The 21,744-nt window shown below is 37.7% G+C and overlaps 1 protein-coding gene across 1 annotated transcript in view; it reads left to right on the forward strand.

Annotated features, from left to right (window-relative positions):
* LOC107588294 (protein phosphatase 1 regulatory subunit 37-like) overlaps positions 1-21,520 on the forward strand; it is a 43,387-nt gene extending 21,867 nt beyond the window's left edge. The window contains exon 9 of the mRNA XM_016276329.1: positions 20,621-21,520. Within this exon, the coding sequence (XP_016131815.1) occupies positions 20,621-20,785 (165 nt within the window). The 3' untranslated portion in view covers positions 20,786-21,520. The remainder of the gene's footprint in view (positions 1-20,620) is intronic.
* The last annotated feature ends 224 nt before the right edge of the window (positions 21,521-21,744 follow it).

The raw sequence follows: 21,744 nt of genomic DNA on the forward strand, positions 1-21,744 counted from the left end.
GGGATTTGTCTGGGCCAGGCACAACGTGGCAGAACGACTGACGATTGTATTAAAAAGCAAATCTTTCCATCAGAAATCAGCGGGTGGTCAGATCAAGTGTTCTGATTCAGTTTCGTAAAATTGCCTGGGATTGAGAAAAGCGAAAATTTCTTTCTTCAAAAGAAGAGTGTATGTGGATGTGTGCGTGGCACAATTTTACAAGCGCATATTTAAACGAGAGGAAGGTGGTAAGGAGGGAATGTAGGTCCTTGGGTCTTTGTTTACAGCATCTGATTTGGCTTGTCTGTTGAAGCCCAAATCTATTTGATCATTGGCCTGTTTGTTAATTATTAATTATTTACTGATCTGAAATATTCATTCTGGGAGTCTTAGGAAGTTCAGAAATTTGGGACCATGTTATCCATCTCTTTAGCAAGGTTAAGGTCAAACTTTTCTCATCAAATTCTTCCAAGACCTGTGATGTAAACTTTGTGTCTGTCAACAGTTGTCTCATTTTTGTCTTTTTATTTCTCCTTAAGAATGTTATAAAAAAATTGTCTTAAAGGGGTCATATGATGCTATTTTAAAGATAATTATTTGGTGTATTTTGTGTAACAGAATATGTTGACATGCTTTAATGTTAAAAAAACACATTATTTTTCAAATACTGTACATTATTGTAGGTCCTCTATGCCCCGCCTCTCTCAAACACGTAGTTTTCAACAAAGCCCCCTCCTTTGACAAGCGCAGTCTGCTCTGATTGGCCAGCTGACCCAGTGCATTGTGATTGGCCGAACACCACAAGCACGCGTCGGAAATGTAACGTCCCTTACCATAATCGCAAGCTTCAGCTTTCAAAGTAAATATCAAGTTAATAATGTCGTTAGTTTTACCATCAGTTCAAGCCCGAAAGGGCAACAGAGTCGTGTGGCCCTGTTCCCCTCACACACACACGACGCGTTACTCTGCGCTGCGCAAAACTCCGCATTTGAACAGTCAATAGCAAATACTTAAACTAATATCAAAACATACTTACAGTCGCTGATTTAGAAGCGCCAGATTGTCATAGCAAAGTCGGATTTTACCCTTTTTTTTTAGAAATATCCTTTGTGCACAGCCAGCCTTGTACTCTTCTAGCTTCAAAAAACTGTCGTCCATTAAATGCGTTGCACAAATTCGAACATCTGGGTTGTGCTGTTCTGTTGTAAATAAATCTTAACCAATGATTCCTAATTGCATCTACTTCCGGAAGGCCAAATAAAGTGCTTTTGCTTTCGCACTGAAACATAGCGTCTCCTTGACATGGCTGCATCAACACTACTGCTGTTCCTGAAACCACGCCTTCTTTCTTTGCGTGCACATTTGGGCGGCATTATGCTAATATTTCCACATAGTGACGTAGACATGTGGGGGCGTGTTAGAATGAGCCGTTTTAGGTAGGCGTGGTTGACTCTTAACTTTTATAAAGAATATCTCTTTGGATTTGAGACTTTAGTCTTTGCAAATTTACAGATCTTCTTTATGCACCAAGAGCTTGTAACACTCCAAAGAGAAAGGAAAACTTGAAATCGCATCATATGACCCCTTTAAAAAACATTTTTGTCTTAAAGCAACAGTTTACCCAAAAATGAAAATTCGTCATTTCCTCATCCTCATGGAACAAAAAAGAGTAAATCTTGAAACCAAATCAATACTGGACCCCACTGAAAATCACTGAATGAAAAAAAAAGCTCACTTTTTTTTGGAGTGAGCTATCTCTTTAAGACAATGATGTGCAACAATGGCATCATTATTTCCTTTCCTGCTCAAAGGCACTGTTGTTGTGCATGGCACAGTCATGTTGCAGTGATGTCTCTCATTAAGGATCATTACAGATGCAGGTAGGGCTGCAGAGGGGCAGGTCGTCTTGTGGGACAGACTCCAAGTGGAACTAAGAGTTGGTGGTGTTTGTGGTTGGTCATGGTGTCTGACTCGATGATAGCTGGAGTTGAGTGAGTGAGCAGACAGAGAGCAGGTCCTGCTCATGGGACCTCGGATGAGCTGATTATGATGAGCTTTAAACACACACACACACACACACACACACTCTTGTACAGAGCTCAGTTTTTGAACTTGCTGATACTTTTGTGAATATTTAAATAGCTTCAACCTATTACACTACATTGTTCTTATAAATGAAAGAAAAACATGCATTCTTTCAATAATGCTATGCTGGAGAAAGGGCCTGAATGTTACTCCTATAAACTGTAGTGTTACTTTCTTATTTACTTTCTAGTCATGTACTAATAGGGTTGTACATATGCAAGATGTATGACATGAATTTTTGGCAATTAAGATTAATAATTAAAAAATTAATAATTAAAATAGTTACTGCAGTTAACTGAATATCATTTCAACAGTTTGTCAAAATTACGACGTTCTATCATTTCATTTGTTGAATACAATTGGGACAGGGCAAAATTACCATTTTAGGGGGAAAAACAGACGTTTGATGTGTATTATAAACAGCTATTTTCTAATTTTATGTTAAACAGTAGTTTATATAATATACATAAATATATTTAAATATGTGATTTGTGCCTCCAAGAGCTTATCTCTTTATTGTTTTCTTCCGCTCCTAAGTCTAATTTAATTTTAATTTGTATTTATGTGCTTTTTTATGCCATTATTTTGAATACATATAAAACTCAAAGTTCCTATGCATTGCAAGTGCTACCTGTGCACCACAGCTTCATATTTTTTTTTTATTTTTTTTTTTGTGACTGCAAAAAATATCTTTAAAGTTCTGTGCGGCCTTATCCTTTAATTAGAGAAGAGGGGTTTGTGAGTAACATGTTCCATATTTTAGTGATACTTTCACAGAATCTTCTCCTATCAACTTCACATGGTTGTAGGGCATGAAAACAACAGCCGTTTATAGCAAAGCAGTCAAGTGTCATATGTTTATCAAAGCTAATCCAAATCACGTCTCTCTGTTTCTTTGCATCTGCTCTCACTGTCATGGAAAAAAATAGCACTTGTCACCAATATCTTGTTGTAGAAGCCAGTCTGCTTAGACACTAGACACTATATACTTACCAGATACTATATTTAACATCATGTGAACTAAAATGAGGTTGTGAAGTGCAATATGTTGCACTATTGTGTGAAAACTAGGTCCTACAGTAGGTCACATCTAATCTTCACAACATATCTTTTTTTAAATATTTTGTCAACTGTACAATGTACTGAACGGACTAGGTCTGCTTCCCTCACAACCCTTTTTTCATTTGTGTTAAATTAAATGTGGCGTCTAATTGATGTGGCATTCGCTGTCCAAAACCCTGTCCGCTGTTTCAACCTGTTCAGATCTTGCAGATAGACTCTTCATAAACTTTTCCCCTTGCGCCATCAAAACTTTGAGGTGAAATTATCTTTGCCGTTTCGAAATAAACCTTCTGACTCTTTGCATTCACAATCCGCACGCAGTCTTGCTCATTTCCTGATGTAGTTTTGGGGGCAAAACAGGCATATTTGCCAGCTGTGTAATTTACTGTGGCACTCATTTGCATATTAAAGCATTAATTAGCCCCTCTGAGCACAAGAGCGAGAATAGTGTAATCATTGGATGTGTAGTCGCGGGGGACGAGTCTGTGTTTGGGTCTGGGGGGAGGCCGAGAGGAGAGCGCGGGAGTCTCTGGGAGCTTGTGTTGACCATGCGGCGCGTGCTTGTCGGCTTTGTGTTTTTTTTTTCTCCTCTCTATCCCGCCAGAGGGTGTATGAGGAGGTTGTGCTGCTCAGTTTTCCAGCTTTTTCCAGACCCTTTGAAGTGTCACACACGATCTGTCTCCGTGTCATTTTAATGGCTTTACTCTCCCCCGTCAGTGCAGTCAGAGGTGCGACCAACAGTTTCACAGGAAGTAAAGGTTGTTGTTGTTTTTTTCCATCCTCTTTTCCATTTGAGGGTGAAAAGGGGGATGGGGGTTGAGGATTGTGGGAAGAGCATATGAAAAACAAAAGTTGTGGCACCAGCATTTGTGGCAGCAATACAAAATGGACACAAAAAACTTGAGGAGATCTCAACATATTAAGCTGCTTGTAACTGTATGCTTCATTTTATTGGTAATATTACTGTAAGTGAATAGTCACACTTTTGGGCATTTGGTCTGTGAACATACACTCAGGGCTCACCAATAAGTTAACAGAAAAGTCACTGAAAGTTCATTGATCTTGCACATCCATTTTTATTCATTGGGATTTTCTTGAAAGTAGAATCAGTAAGAATGTGTTGAAAACTACAAACCAAGGAGTAATTATATGACATTGTTTTCCAGCAAAGGTGTATTTATAGAATAAAAAAAAAAAAAAAGTCTCACAAGGCTGCATTTATTTGATCAAAAATACAGTAAATACACTAATATTGTTAAATATTATTACAATTTAAAATTGTAAGAATTTTTTGGGTTTTTTTGCAATTGTAAAACTGTTTTCTGTTTATATATATTTTAAAATGTAATTTATTTCTGTGATGGCAATGCTGAATTTTCTGCAGCCATTACGCCAGTCCTCAGTTTCACATGATCCTTCAGAAATCATTCTAATATGCCTGATTTAGTGCTCGAGAAATATTTCTTCTTATTATAATGGTGAAAACAGTTGTTCTTAATATTTTGATAGATCATTGTTTTTAGGATTCTTTGATAAATATAAAGTTCAGATAAACCACATTTATTTGAAATAAATATCTTTTGGATCATTATACATGTCTTTACTGTCAATTTTTATCAAATTAATGAATAAATAAAAGTATCTATTTTTTTATTTATACATGCTAGTGTACATATAAATAAAAATATTTCTAAGAAATATAAAAATACTAATTATTTTGTGGTGGGGCCAATGAAAATGTTGTCCAAGCAAGTTAAAATCAGAACTACTAACCCAACTGTCAAAATATCCTTATTGTTGAGCCCTGACATAGCCACTTAAAAGGACATTTCACTCAACAATAATAATTGTCATCATTTACAACATTTTTGAACAGAGTAAGATTTGAGAGCACTGTCAGAGAGAAAAATGACACAAGGGTGAGTAAGTAACGACAGATTTTTTATTTTTTAGGGTGGACTGTCCCTTTAAATTTCTATACTAATGCATATGCTCGCCAGTGTATGTCTATATGGACAGGTGGAGTAAACGTCCGTCCAGTAAAGTGTGAGAAGCCTTTGCTTCAGTGGTTCTTTGCTGAGCTGTCTCAGAAGCCTTTACCTGAAACACGTTGGCTCATATTTTGATGGGACTGGATGCTATCTTTTCCCTCCACTCCACTAGAAATGGCCCATTGGATGAGTTGGTCCATCAGAATTTCAGAATATCCCTCTGGGCATGTCCTCCAACTCCATGCTCAAGCGCCCTGAGTCACCAGTCACCCACAGTGAAGGCTCATCTGAATATCATGAAACCCGTGAGTCACTGCCTTTATCAGAAGGCTTCAGCCAGAAGAATCTTCCTTTCCCTTTCAAATTAACAGGACTGCAGTGGCATGGTCTGCATATGAATATAGATGATCTATTAGGTCATCTTTGGAAGCAGCGTAAGTGTGCAGCACTCAGCTGTCTATTTTCTATTTACAACTTTTTTTTTGCTTGAATATTTGAGCATTGTAACCAATCACAGACTGTCTCGATGTGCACATTAATGTAGTATTTCAAATATTGTTAGACTTGCGACAACCAGTTCTAATGAGCGAGATTAAAGGTTAACCATTTTGTTTTTCATGCTACTATGAAGGCCAATGTGAAGTGTCTTCTATATTGTGTGAGTGTGAAGTGAAATGTGGCTCTGCATTTCTCCCATCCAAAGTGCACACACACAGCAGTGAACACACACCCGGAGTGTGCTGCGGCACCCGGGGAGCAGTTGGGAGTTCGGTGCCTTGCTCAAGGGCACCTCAGTCGAGGTATTGAAGGTGTAAGAGAGCGCTGTACATTCACTCCCCCCACCTACAATCCCTGCCGGTACGAGACTCTAACCCACAACCTTTGGGTTACAAGTCTGACTCTCTAACCATTAGGCCACGACTTCCTTACTTTAAACACATTGTTACATATTGTTAGTTGCTCTGCAAATGAAAATTGTTTCAAATGAAACAACAGTGACCAACAGACCATTGAGCGTCTCAGAGCAACACACAGCAGAGGCATTTAATGAATCAATGTTTGAAACAAATCATTTGAATGAACAGTTCAAGTGACTCACCGAAGCACTACCAGCTGTTGCATCTCAACAGGCAAGACATATTAGTGGTGTTTAGTTCCTGAATGAGTCAGGGTTTTTGAATGAATCATTTGAATGAACTCACTAAACCCGGAACAGCCTCACGTTGTTTCTGAATGAAAAGGTGTTGTTGAACAAATCGTTTGAGTAACTGATTCAATGACTTGTTTGAGGACAATCAAATGTTTCGCATCTCAATAGAAGTAGTTCACTCAAAAATGAAAATTCATGTTGTTCCATGTTGTTTCTTCTGATCAACACACACACACACACACACACACACACACACACACACAAACAAAGTAACATGTTTTGTTCATGAATAAATAGGTGTTGTTGAACAAATCAGTTGAGTAATTGATTCAGTGACTCATCTGAGGCCGATCAGCATCTCAGTAGAGGTTTTTCGATCTTGAATGAATCAGTGCTTTGAACAAATTTGCTGATGACTGATAGTTTGGTCGCTTGTTACTACCTACTGGTGTAACGAGGCAAAGTCTCCAAACAATACCCACCGATACACAGCCTGAGGAAAAAAAGTATTTTAATGTGATTTCTGTTAATCAAAATTAATGATTATGAATACAATATCAAGAAAAACAATGATTTCATTATAATTGTGCAGCCCTAGCTCTGCATACTAGTGTAAAACTATTAAAGTGCTCTTTCTCACTCCATCTTACTCTCTTTCTCTGGCTAATCATCATAGGTGAAGATGACCTATAAACACTGATAAACAGTCAATACTTATTTCTTTAGTATGCATTTAACACACCTCTAATGCTTCCAGTGTACACTAATTTTGTGTATGGATATTTAATTGGTTTATACAGGTTAACTCAGGGCATGTCACACATTAATCACAAATCAGGTTTGTGCACAGCATGCATTAAGTCAGTTCTGTCTAATATAGGCTATCCATATGGTGGGACATTTGTGTCAGTTTATGGTTGGTCAATTTGTCTTGGTGTACTAAAAACAATAAAATTAGAAGAAGTAGTTCACTCAAAAGTGAAAACTCTGACTTCATTTACAAATCCTCATGTTATTCCAAACCTATCAATTACTATCTATCTATCTATCTATCTATCTATCTATCTATCTATCTATCTATCTATCTATCTATCTATCTATCTTGATCTCCCTCTCTCCCTCTCTCTGTTTCTTTGTGTTTTTCTTGTGCAGACCACAGGAGCCCTCTGTTTCTCCTCTTGTCCCTCTGACTGGAGTGATGGGGCAGTAGTCAGTGTGTTTGCCCACTGAAATCAGGGGGAGGGGTTTGAGGGTTGGGATGGGGTGGGCAGGGCATTGCCTGTCCCCATCCTCATCTCTGTAACACCGGCATGGGCTGCCTGGGCTCCATGGAGGGGAGATAATTGGATTTGTTGTCACCTCCAGTTGCTGCCAGGAACGGGCGTCTGCTCCGGTTAGCGATGAAGACATCATCGTGACAGGGACCCTGGGAGAGGATCAGCTGGTGTGGTGGGCACCACTATCAATGCTCTAGAACTGCCATGTCCAAGCGGGCAGGTGAAGGCCAGCTGTTTCTCTGCCCCTGTCCTCAGGCCAGGCCAAAAACAGAGCTCCAGATCCTACGGAGAAGGGGGGATAAAGGCGAAGTTGACCTCTGGCTGGATATCGCCAGATGTTGAGGTTTGAGGTGTGCCATATGCCCCTGTGGTTCCTGTGAAAGGGTTTTAGGCCTAGGCCAGGGAATCATGCCATAGTAGACAAGTGTGGCGGACAACCAGGAGCGGCACCTGCTTGGCGTGGGTGTGAGGTAATGATGGGCTCACAGGTGAACGGCCCCAGAGGTAATCAGTAATTAACTCACAGCCACTCCATCACTACAGCTTTGGGCCTGAACTGAGTACCGCTGCCATGTCCTACAGACAATAATGCCCTCCAAACACTCCTTGCACATGTCTGACAACATCAGGTTGTTTTTTTATGTTATCAGTGGTTTGAATATGTTTTGCCTTTTTATTTGATTGGGAGTCTATTTGCAAGACTCTGTCCAGAAAGCAAAGAGTGTCAGCAAGGGCTTCTGGTTTTATTTTTAAAGCTCCAGTCTTGGAGGGAAAAAAAATCCCTTTTCCTCCTGTATAAGAACTTTTGAAGGGACTTTTGAATGATCGTCTCTGTTCTGACTTCAGTGAAGAGCAGTTCAGTGGCTGCAGTGGAACGGGAAGGTGATTATATTTATACCTGGAAGTCCTGCCTCTGTCTGACCTCCAGTCAGAAATGCTGTCCATGCATGCTGTTTTCCATTTTTCTGTCATCCAGTGCTAGCCTACACACATTCGCTAAGCACACAGTTAGCTGTCATTTAAATATTGGCAGATGGAGAAAAAGATACAGAGACATATTTTGTGGTGTGTTCGGTGGTACATCATATTTATTATATTTGTTTATATTATCTATACTTACGAGTAACAATCCATAATTATATTTGTATATAATTAGTATTTATATATAGTACTAATGATATATAATAATGTACACTAAAATTAAAACTTTAAAATTAATACTTTTATTCAGAAAGAATGCATTCAATTGGTAAGAAGTAACAGTAAAGACTTTTAAAATGTAATAATTGTAAAATGTAATATTTCAAATAAATTCTGTCCTTTTGAACTTTGTGTATATATATATAAACAATACCGGCCAAAAGTTTGGGGGATCAGAACGATTTTTTATGGTTTTTACAGGAGTTTCTTATGCTCATCAAGGCTGCATTTATTTGATCAAAAATACAGGAAAAAAAATTATATTGTGAAATATTATTATGATTATGAAAAAGTTTTTATATTTTAATATACATTAATATTTAATTTATTCCTGTGATCAAAGCTGAATTTTCAGCATCATTACTCCAGTCTAAAGTGCCACGTGATCCTTCAGAAATCATTCTAATATGCTGATTTATTATCAGTGCTGGAAACTGTTGTGCTGCTTAATATTTTTTGGGAACCCGTGATACTTTTTTTCAGGGTTCTTTCATGAATAAAAAGTAAAAAAGAAGAGCATTTATTTAAAATAGAAATATTTTCTAACAATATACACTACCGTTCAAAAGTTTGGGGTCGGTAAATTTTTATTCTTTCCTTTTTTGAAAGAAATTAAAACTTTTATTCAGCAAGGATGTTAAATTGTTAAGCAGTGATAGCAAAGATTTATATTGTCAGAAAAGATTTATATTTTGAATAAATGCTGCTCTTTTTAACTTTTTATTCATCAAATAATCCTCAAAAAAGTATCGCAGTTTCCAAAAAAATATTTGGCAGCACAGCTGATGCCAACATTGATAATTCTTATAATAAATCTGCATATTAGAATGATTTCTGAAGGATCATGTGACATGATTGAAGACTGGAGTAATGGCTGCTAAAAATTCTGCTTTGCCCCATCACATGAATAAATACAATTTTAAGATATATTTAAATAGAAAAACTTATTTTTAATTTTAATAATATTTCACAATATTACAGTTTTTACTGTATTTTTGATTAAATAAATGCAGCCTTGTTGAATATAAGAGACGTCTTTACAAAAAAACATAAAAAAATCGTATCAACCACAAACTTTTGAATGGTAGTCTACATAAACTATAATATTTTTTTGTATTATTTTACCAATTTTGTATATGAATGCATTAAATGAGTATATGTACTAATATACTTTTTATATAAGAAATATACATATTTGAATAATATTTATAAGTAATACTAATAATATATAATAAATACATCATACTTTAATATTAAAGTAGATATGTTATTTAAACATGTATAAATATATATCATATGAATATAAAAGTATGTATGCATTAAGTATGTACTAATATACTTTTAGATAAAATGACGTACGGTCATTTATATACTCAGAAGTGTTTTGTGTGTTTAAACAAAGTTTGTTGTGAACTTGAGCTAAATCCTGCTTAGTGTGCAGTGAGCATTGCACAGGGAACCTGTGAAAGCAGCTAGTGCTTGTAAGGTCGTGTCAGTACACAGGGGTTCAGACTGTGATGTGTGCTCTGATTCTGTTTTTGGAGCACGATGGCATCCATAATTGGGGGAAATGTGGATTCGGTGGGCCTAGACATATCCGTTCCCCAGGGATCAATTACAGAAAGACTCATTCACCTCGGTCTATTCAAATGAACACCTGAAGAGCGGGGACAGTGTGCTGTTTTAAAACTAGAGGTATTATGAGATGAACACCGTCCCAGTAAAGACCTCATCAGCAGCAATTTGTATGCATTTACGCAGACAGTCAGGGTTTCGCCTCCTTCCACTGTTGTCTTACCTTCTTCCTCATGTTTTTAATCACAGCTGTACAAAATAAATAAATAAAATAATAACCTTCCACTTAGAGTGCACGTACACAGGCGGGCAAAAGTAACTTTTTCTTTGACACATCCACATTAAGAAACAGCCAGTCTAAAAGCAAGCTTAGCAGCCGTCTTACTAGCAAAAACTTGAGCTCTTTCTAATAAGGATGATCTGAAAACTCAAGTGTTATTAATATCCCTCCAAGCACATATTTTAGATAAATTCGCTCCTGTGATTCACTCCATCTCTCTCAAGGTTTTGGACATTTGTACAGTGCGAAGAGCTAGCAGTGTTTAAGTCCTTCAGACCTTGAAAGTAATGAATGCCAGAATGTTTCTAATCACTGAATCATTCATGCTGTATAATTTGCTGTAAATAGCCAAGGTGCACCCTTGATTTACAGCTTGCTCGAAGATCCTTGACACCACTTAGCGACTGAAAAACACTCGTATATACATTGAGGCTTAGTTTTAGCGTTTTGAAAGGAATTCAAGCTGTAAACTTTCCATAACATTTTATCTTAACCGGTCACCCAGACCCTAAATTGATGCACAATGATTCTGAAAGAAAGAAGAAACACTTTGTTTTTATCTTTGATCTCGAGCACAGTCACCACGTGGTAAATAAAAACAAATCACCTGGAGGTTTTGGAAAAAGTTTCCGGTTCATGTTCTGACCCTGCGTTAACGGTTCCACCTGTGGTGCCCTTGTACCGCCATCTCTCTGAGTCTCTACTCTTGACAGAGAGCGTGAGATGGATTACTGTGACCACTCAGCCACCTTACAGATGGTGCAGGGCCGTCACCAGCACCTAATCTTCATAGCATGCATCGAAATGACTCATTAAAATCAGCACAAGCAAGACCGGCGGAGAGGACGCCCAGCGCTACATGGGCTAAGCGCAGGCGGCAGTGTCTGTTTTCCTCTCTCCTTCCTTCTTTTCCATGTCTTGGTCCTTTTATTACATTTCACCCTCTTTCTACTAATGTGGAATTTCAATACTTCTCCCTTTGAATGATTGGATGTTATTGTCATAGTTGAGCAGAGGGAAATACACTTGAATTAGAGGCAGTGTTTCATTTCTGTTTTTATATTTCAATGCAGTAGCACACATCTTGAGCCTTTTTTTGCAGCTCTTTTATTTTTGGGAAAGTTCGCCATACGCAATCCTCCTTTTAAAGTGACAATCGTATTTGCACTTGTAGCAACAACAGTTCAAAACTATTATCACTCAACTGCATCTTTCCAAACGGGCGGATCAATATCTCTTAGGCTGAACAAACATAACATTTTAGTGGGGAGGGAAGTGTGTGTGTGTGTGTGTATTTAATGTTTATATATCTAATAGATAAATTAATTAAATAAATAGTTTAAATTGATCAATATATATTTTTAAGGAGAAATATTCCATATAATCTCTCACTTTACATCATTCATACATTTGTATAATTATACATTTTTATAGGTTAAAATTTTTAATAACAAATTTGTAATTTTTTAATATATATCTATCTATATATATATATAATATAAAATAGATAAATATATTTTCTTATATCAAAATATTCCATTTAATCTCACTTCATATCATTCATGATAAAAACATAAATCCATGTATAATAGTAAGAGAAAATGCTGTTTGAACTAGTTGTATCGTGACAAGACGTAGGACAACCCATGTTTTTAGGAGACCATCGCTGTGACATTCATATTGGCATGTGTAGCAACAACAGTTCAAAACTACTATCACCCAACTGCATCTTTTCAAACGGGCGGATCGATGTCTCGCGTGCTCTTAAGCTGAACAAACAGAAGAGTTTAGTGGGGAGGGAAGCCATCAGGTCAGATCTGCATGGCGAATAATCTCTCCTCAGCCACACGCGAGAACAAAGCCTATCTGGGGCTCATCGCCACTGTGATGATATTTAAATGTAAAGCTGAGGAGATCAATTAAATTAGCCGTGGCTTCAGCCAGCAGCTCTCCAGACTGCCCCTGAGGTCACAGCGGTGTACTTTTCAGCTCTCGCCTCTGGTAATCGCTTCAAATCAAGCCTCTCTTAAGCACCGCGGCCCACCTTAATTACACGTATGAGGTTGAGATTTCACACCTCTGGTAAAGAAGAAGATAAAGTCAAATTGATAATAAATGCCTGAAAGATACATTTTTGAATCAGCCGCGAGAGCTGCGGATCGCAGAGCTGGCTGCCGTTCTCCATGGCACTGACACAAGAGATATATATATATATATTCATATGATTCACTGTGTGTGTGTGTGTGTGTGTGTGTGTGTGTGTGTTTGAATATGTTTATGATGATGTTCAGAACTTAGCCACTCATCTTTAGTGCTGTAACTTTATTTTGACACAATGTCACATTCGCCCGATGCACTTCCAATATGAGTGTGCTTATTATAATTATCAGATTGTGCATTCATTGTACTCATGAGTAGCACATGGTAATTATGAAAATGTGTTGTTAAGCTAAATCGAATAATTATTTGTGCAGTTTCACACAAATGTAAAACAAGAATTTTGAACCTTAATTTGCAAGGAAAAGATTAGATAAAACAAATCATTAATGCAGTTAAAATATTTTGTCTATTTTTATGAATTTTAAATGTATAAAATGACTTTAAAATATTGCTTACATTAGTAAACATGTGGTCATGTCCATCTTTTTAATATATTTCTTAGAGCACAATTTTTTTATTATTTATATTATTATTATTATTATACTCATTTACCTAACATTAAACATCCATCATCTCTTAGGATGAAGTTTACAGATCTATTTAGTGTGCAACAGTGACATCTACCTTCAGAGATGAGAAGCAGCTGAACTTAACGCAGGACAATGGAGAACACACTTTTGATGCAGGTCAAAATGTGTGTGTGTGTGTGTGTGTGTGTGTGTGTGTGTGTGTGAGAGAGAGAGAGAGAGAATATGTTGGTAATTATAGCTATTTATGTTAAGAGAAAAGACCTAGTCAGATGGCGAAGTGCATTCATTAACATTTACTTAGCGGTGAAGTCATTATCCTCTTTCCCACTAACAGAGAAGGGGAAAAAAAGAAAAGAGAAAAAATATTAATGTGCCGACACAATGACAAATAAAAAATTCAGGACGCACTTAAATAGGATGTATGGTGAGTGTAAAAATGCAGTTTGACTGTTCAAGTGAGAAATAAATGTGTTTGGCACTGTGTTCATACGTGGAGTGACTAATTCTCATTGTCATAATGGTAAACAAAGAAATGATGCAAGCAAGTCCGATTGTTTCAAAGATTCCTTCTGTTCAATGCATTAGCTGATTGTGTTGTCTGTATTGATTATTTGAAAATTATTAAACTGTATTTAAGAGCTTAGTTGCTTTGTTTTACTAATGCATTTAATGCATCCTAAAATATATTTAAAAAAGCTATTTATTTATTTAAGATTTAAAATAGTGTTTTTGAAAATAGACTTCAATTGTATTGCATGAATTAAAAATAATATACAATACAAGCATATAGTTTTTACTGGCACCTCAAATGCTGAGTAATTTACATATATTAGCATATAAAGTAATTGGCACAGATGCCAAGAAAACACTGGAAAACAGATTTATTGTCATCCACCAGCCACAGTGACATTGTTAAAAATGAGATGCTTTTAAGAAGCCAATTATCAGAGAGTTTCAAAAGTAACCCTTTTTTCATCATTGAATATCAACTTAAAGCTTCGTACAAATATGCAATGATTCCTTATCCAGTCCCAAAAGTCCCTTCATATGCGTGCAAACAAACACACTGCAATAACTTGTAGACTGCATAGTGTATATATCTTGAAAGATGTCAAATGTCATATTAAGCCAGTTGTGCATCAACTTTCATATAAGCTCTCTTCAGGCACTAAGGCACTTCAGAATGATTTTGGGATTAAAAAAATAAATAAACCACAACATTTAAGGTAAACTAAAGATTAAGCATCATAATGATTTATTGCAATACATCATAAGTGAACATGTTGCCGTCAAGGTTGAAGAATATTCATGTGTTTAGGTCTCGGTGATGTGTCACCTGCCCTGTGTGAAGTAGTATTTGAGGCATATGGGCACAGCCTTTCTCTTTCACTCACACACACACACACACACACACACACACACACACACACGCACAAAAACTCTCGCTGGTAATAGATTCTGCTATGGTTTGCTGGAGCTCTAGTTTTATCCCCTGTAATAATTGGATAGTGCCTCCATTTATAAGGCTGTCCAAGGGAATGCAGAGTGAACAAATGAGCTAGTTTAGTTGCCAAGACCACTGCTTGGGGAGAAGGGCTTAAATGACTCCCATTTTCACAGCCATTGTGCAATGGCTACCTTAAATAATATTGAGATTACACGAGGGAAGGGAAGACACACTGAGGATCTATTGTGCAGATAAAAGGAGAGAGGAAATTAAAAGATTTTAGGAGAAAAAAATAGAAATGAATGCCTGTTTGACCAGACAATGAAACAAAATGCTGTGTACTGATATATGCTATTCTGTCTGATATGAAACAGAAATGTTATTGCTAGATAATTGTTTTGTTTATATTTTGCTTAAATATACAATATATGGGAATCTGACACGTCTATGATAATTTTTTTATTAGATTTTTTAAAATCTATTTTCTAAAACAAATTTTACCCACTTTTATGTTTTTAAAGGTATTTTAATAGGTATATAAAGTTATATAAGGATATATAGATACATACCTACACACACACATCCACACATACTGTACATACTGTACATACATAGATACATGGACTAAATATAAATTTGTTGCACCTTTTTTTAAATAGAAATATTCCATATAATATCTTTATTCATGATATATATATATATATATATATATATATATATATACACACACACACACACACACACACACACATACAGTATGTACAACCATTATTTGATGTATATTTTAGTATTTTTAATAAAATTTTTATAAAACCATGTTTACCCACATTTTTATTTGTATTATTTAAATAGCTATATAAAGTTAGAAAACATAAATATTTCCTATAATCTCTGATTCATTATAGAAACATATATGCATGTTCAATAATTAGTAAAAATGCTGTTGTATCATGTCACACGGCAGGACAACCCATTTTTTCTTAGACCATCAAATAGTAGTAGAGGAAATCAGGGTTGTTTACACACTCAGAGACGTCCAACCTCGGACAGATTCCCCAAACTGCGTCCCTCCTCTCAGACTCAGCTGGCCTGAGAAAGCCTCCTCTCCTTGCCCCTTCATTCTCAGCCTTATTTGTATTCGTTAATGACTTTATAATTCCTGGCCAGCGGGAACCTGCTTTTATCTCTATTAGTTTAGTAGCCTGGCAAACAAAGGGAGTCTGGGGCTGGTGGCACCATGCCAGCAGGAGCCGCCACCGTAAAGGCTCTTGTCCATCTGTGTCGCCTTCTAACGCAGCTTTACTCCTCCTCTTTTTCATTTCGTTCTCCCTGGTGCCATTTCTACAGATACTTCTGCACCATCCCCGGTTGATATTTCTCTTACCGGTGCCCGTATTGATCTCCACGATGGCCAATGAAGTGTGAAAGAAACTTCTGTTTTTCCCGCAGTGATAAAATGACAGCTCGCTCTGTCTACGTATGAAAAAAAGCACTTGATCGCAAATATCCCGGGGTGACGTTTCAAAAAACGTGCCTCAGAATGTGACCGAAATTCATTCGTATTGTTAGGCCGGGATGCAATATCTTTATTAGGGCTGAAATGAACTGAGTCAAACACGTTTACCTCGCATTTTGGATGTTTTTCATCTCTTTGAGGGTCATTTCATGTGCTCGGAATATCATTTCGGCTCAAGCGGGCGTTAATTTGACATTTGTAATGCATGTACAATGTTCCATGAATGCATTCATAAGGCCTGAATATCTCAAACTTTTGTGAGGCCTCTTTATTTTGCTTTCCGTCTCTCTCTCTCCTTCTGTAACATGTCAGAAAGACTGCATCCTCCTCTCATCTGAGATGCTGGTCAGATCAGGGGGCCCTTCATTGTATATTTTACCTTGGAGTTGTTTTGATCTAGCTGAAGACAGGGAGCAGCTTTTTTCCATTTCCCTTTCTCTCCCTCTTTTTTTTTTATTCCTTCAGCAGCCTGTGTGTCTTTTGCATGCATTGTCTTTGAACAATGCTCTGTTTGAACAGTGCGCTCGCAACTCAGGATACAGGCACGCTCGACGGATCGACTTTTATCACCTGCTTTTCCCAGTGATTCTATTAACGCTTCTGTTTCATTAAAAAGGGGGGATGCGGCCAATAGACAGGCGCACCGGTGAAGAGACAGACAAGAGTGACTTCAAACAAAGTCAGTCGCGAGATTGCCACAGCGCGCAGACAGCCCTTCATTCGGGGGGACTGACAAAGCAAGGCCGAATGAGGCATAGAACTGTGTATGTGTGAGTGTGTGTGTGTGTGTGTGTGTGTGTGTGTGTGTATACCTGTGAGGTGCTAAATCATTAATTTGAAAGAAGCCACTTCTGCTTCTCTAATGCACTATTGCTAATCCATGAGTATTGAAACATATGGTCCCACAATCAAGCTAGTCCAACAGACTCAGTGGGTCAACAGTTACGTTTACTCGTTGAGGTCACCATACATTGAAGCATACTGATAATCAGCTAAAAAAAAAAAGAACAAACAGGACTATAATGATAATTAAATGTTTAAAATCACCCATGCGAGAACATTGATTTATTCTTATTAAAAGTGTCACAATCCCAAACTTCAATTAAAACTGCACTTGAAAAAAAAAGTGCTATGTGATGTGAAAATGTTCTTGTACTTTATACTGACACTGGGACATTGGCATGGATACATTTATTTAGCCATACATTTTTTATGTATTTATATACACTTGTTACAGATGTTAATTGCTCTTATGGAGTCTCTTGTACACTATGGTTTAAACCTTTGGGATGTTTTTTGTTTTTTTTAAAGAAGTCTTTTATGCTCAGGAAGACTGCATTCATTTGAACAAAATACAGTAGAAACAGTAGTATTGTGAAACGTATTATTACAATTTTAAATAACTTTTTTATTTTATTATATTTTTTATAATCCAGTCTTCAGTGTCACATGATCCTTCAGAAATCATTCTATTATGCTGATTTGGTGCGTAAAGGTGACATATCATGAAAATCGGACTTTTCCAGGTTGTAAGTGCTATAATCAGGTCCCCGGTGCATCTACCAACCAAGGAAATGTAAAAAAGACTAACCCAGTAACTTTGTTTTGGTAAGCCTTTTTCTGCAAGCATCTGAAAAAACGAGCGCGTCTTGATTTCGCTCCCTTGGTGATGTGGCAAACGGATCTCATTATAATATTACCACCCCTTAATCTGTAAGTTTACACCCACGTGCCGTCATTTTGATTTCACAAGCGACAACGGTGTAGTAGTTCTAATGCCATGGCGAAAGTTTGAGCAAAACATGCTAACTGTTCTGCCTTTGGCTGCACAGACAAGCACAGAACACTATTTACAGTCCCAGCCTGAGAGGAGGCAAGAGAGCAGTGGATTTATTGGTTTATTTACTGTATATTGCTGCTGCCACACAGATCTAAAATAAACATGTGATTTATTTCCAGGCTATTTACCGTCACAGACATAACCGACTGTTTTTGTAGCTCATGTGTTTTTAACGTAAACTTGTGTGTGAGTGAGAACTTAGTTTAGTACTCATGCTGTGACAGCCGCTTTCTGTCCGTGTGCACTTAGAAAACCGTATATCAGAAAATTAAACTAATATGGTTTAAAACACATGATTTCAGCACGATAAACATGATAATCAGAACCAGATGTTTTTAGCAGAACATCTAAAAGCAGTCCGAGCTGTAATGGCCCAGCTCTATTCTGGAAAAGGGGGCGGGGAGCAGCAGCTCATTTGCATGTAAAGAGACAGGCCTGAAAAACAGCGTGTTTCTGCTTCCACTCAAAATGGGCATTTTCAAAATGATATAATAAATGATCTGTGGGGTATTTTGAGCTGAAACTTCACAGACATATTCTGGGGACACCAGAGACTTATATTACATATTGTAAAAAGGGGCATAATATGTCTCCTTTAAGACATTTCTTATTTTCGATATTAAAAACAGTTGTGCTGTTTAATATTTTTGTGGAAACCATGATACTTTTTTGTTACACTACAAAAACTAAGTCAGGTATGCAGTTAACAACAACACTTGACTGGCAAGTCAGCACTGCACTTTTGCACTATGAATCTCAACAATGGTAACACACATCATAACATGCAATATTACAGTGAAATGTAAACCTGCAATCAACTATGAATACCTCCTTAAACTTATTTCAAACACTTTTAAAATCCTACCAGATAATCATATCAAACATTGAAATGTTTAAATATTGGAATTATGTTTATCTCTTTAGATGATCATAGTTTTAAAATTTTAATAATTTATATTTTTATGATGCATTTGTAATTCTGAAACTGGGAAAAGGATAAAACAATCAAGTCTATACATAAAAGTCACTTGAAAAGTTACCAAAAATAAGGAAGTTTCCAAGACAGTTTTAATGTAACTTTCATATAAATAAAAATGTAAACTTTTATTAAAAGTCCATCATTGACATAAAAGTATCTGAAGTTGAAGAACAAGATATTTGCTTGAATTTTTCTACTCTGTGAATGTGGCATCTCATGAAAAAAATGTTCACGTATGTTGTTCGGAGCCCGGCAGTCAGTCTGCTGCAGGCAGCGGCGTTGAACTCTGACTCTGGCACAGGAAGTGAAGTCAGCAGCCGTGTAGCTGCTGCTCCAGAAGGCGATGGCTGTGTTCGCGGCGGGGCCCTTCCTCCCCGCAGCAAGGTTGGCATGGTGCGGAGGTGCTGGTGGCGCGGTGCTGGTTCTGGCGCTCTTGGCTGCTGAGAGCAGTACGTGCCCTCTGTCATTCATGGGGAGTGGCTCTGTCCAACTGTCACTTCCTGACAGGCTGATAATCAATCTCTTTATTAACTGCTCTGCTGCAGACGGCCCGCCCGGAAGGGAGGGTGGGCAGCCTGCACGGTACACTGCAGCACCGCGCTCCGCTGGGGTCGGAAAGGTTGGTACCGCAAGACGGCGCCGCTTCCAGGCAGGGCCCATCGTTGCCACCATTAGGTATCACACCGGCGAGACCCGATCATCTCGGTGATAATTTATCAAGAGGAAAGGTGCGGTCACAGAGAAATTTTGTGTGCAAAAAAAAGGTCCATTGTCAGTAGCGTAGAGATATATGAAGCGCTGCTCAGACAGAAGTCCTTTTCAAACCAAGCTGCTTTCTGTTGGTCAGCATGAAGAATTTGCATAACCAACTTGAACGAAAACTACGTGGCCAACTTTTTGGCCCTCACATGAAACTCCCAACTGTGCAATATTGAAAAATGTTAAAGGAAATTCAGATCACTTGAAATCAGTTTTGCGAACTTTTTTGCCCTCATGCAAAACTCCAGATTGTGCAAATCCCTATTGGAATGGGATTTCGTTTTGCAACGATTCGCATGACAAACTTGAACATGATCGAAATCTGCATATAGAAATGTTTCACCCTCACGCAAAACTCTCGATTACACAGATTCCAATAGAAAATGTTAACAGAAATAGTTGATCATAAGCAAAATCTTTAGCAAACTTTTCCGCCCTCATGCAAAACTCTGATCTTGCGAATACCAATTGGAATGCCTGGATTTCACCGAGCAACAATTTGCATGACCAACTTGAACAAGAGCGAAATCTGTTGACAAACTTTTCAGCCTTCACTTGAAATTCTGGATTCAAATTCCAATTGTAATGATTTGCTTCTCATTTTTTGTAACTCATTGCTACTAAATTGAACATGCCAACCAGAGTAGCAATTGTTTTTCTACTCTCACTCATCACGTCAATTTCCTACAAGCTAATGCCAAAGTAATGTCAGATGGAGCATTGATGAAGAAACAGGGCCGTATCACATTACAAATGAATAAGCAATAACTCAATCACTTTCTGTTCATAGGAGGACTTCCTGCTCGAAACGCAGAAGATGCTGGTGAGCAGGATCTCCGATGTGTGCGCGGCGAATACAATGGCCGCCAAGGGGACGGCTCTGCGGCCCGCTTCTCCAGACTCGGCCGACAGCGCCGAGACCACCTATCCACTCCCCACCCAAACAGCTGACTAGAAGACATATAAGCATAATAATTCTATGGCAAATAACGATAACCATAAAACTCCAAATCCTGGTAATAAAGCCAAAGCCTCTCTCCCTAATGAAACAGTGGCCCTCCTGCTGTTTCCTGCCTAATGTTCCCGCCGAGGCTTCCTCCACTTTCCATAAAGCAATTTTGCAAGCCCACTCCCAACGTGAATCATCTCGAAATGAAGAGAAGCCTCTCCCTCCATCTCTCTTTGTGTCCCCGGAGGGTGACGCTGACTAAATCTGTGTTGATACAGAGGTGTGCTCTAAATCCTGTTTGCTCGGGTTCCATCTCCTCTAATATTCACACTCATGTATGAGGCCCCTTCCCTGCCTGCGTCTGCTAATGTAGCGTATCGTCGTCTGGATGACAAGACGAGTGCCTCAAACTCCCTCACATGTATCGTTTACTGCTGGTGCAGAGAATCACAATGTGTGGGAAGGAGAACATATGTTAAATTTAAGAAGCTGGGATTTACCTCTGCGCAGGTCTTAGTTTACATGCGCTACTCAACACTAGCCAACAACAAAGGACAAAACGCTTTTTCGTTCGGTTTACGTTGTGGATGCACATGAAAAGGTGTTATATCTGAAAATATAGGCATCTTTTGTGGAACTCGCACTAAATACCATCTGCCGTGTGTCTTTAAATTCAAGGTAATTAAGAATATGTTTGGTAAACGAAAAACAACCTTCTGAAATGCAATAAATGAGAGTTTGAAATCCGAGATTGAGTTTGTAAATTTGATTTGAATTTCCGTTAACATTTCCACACTCTCTACGTAATTATAGTGTTTAAAAATAGGCTTGTGTGTTTTTTAATCAATTAGATTTAATTTCTCCAACACATGTCATTAATTAATTACCAATTAATGATGTTAACCTATTCATTCTTCAAAAAAAGAAGCTATAAACTGTAAAAAATAAAAAATTAAACTAAGTTG

This window comes from Sinocyclocheilus grahami, unplaced genomic scaffold, assembly GCF_001515645.1.
Source record: "Sinocyclocheilus grahami isolate Dianchi unplaced genomic scaffold, SAMN03320097.WGS_v1.1 scaffold101.1, whole genome shotgun sequence".
In the NCBI taxonomy this organism is placed as follows: Eukaryota; Metazoa; Chordata; class Actinopteri; order Cypriniformes; family Cyprinidae; genus Sinocyclocheilus; species Sinocyclocheilus grahami.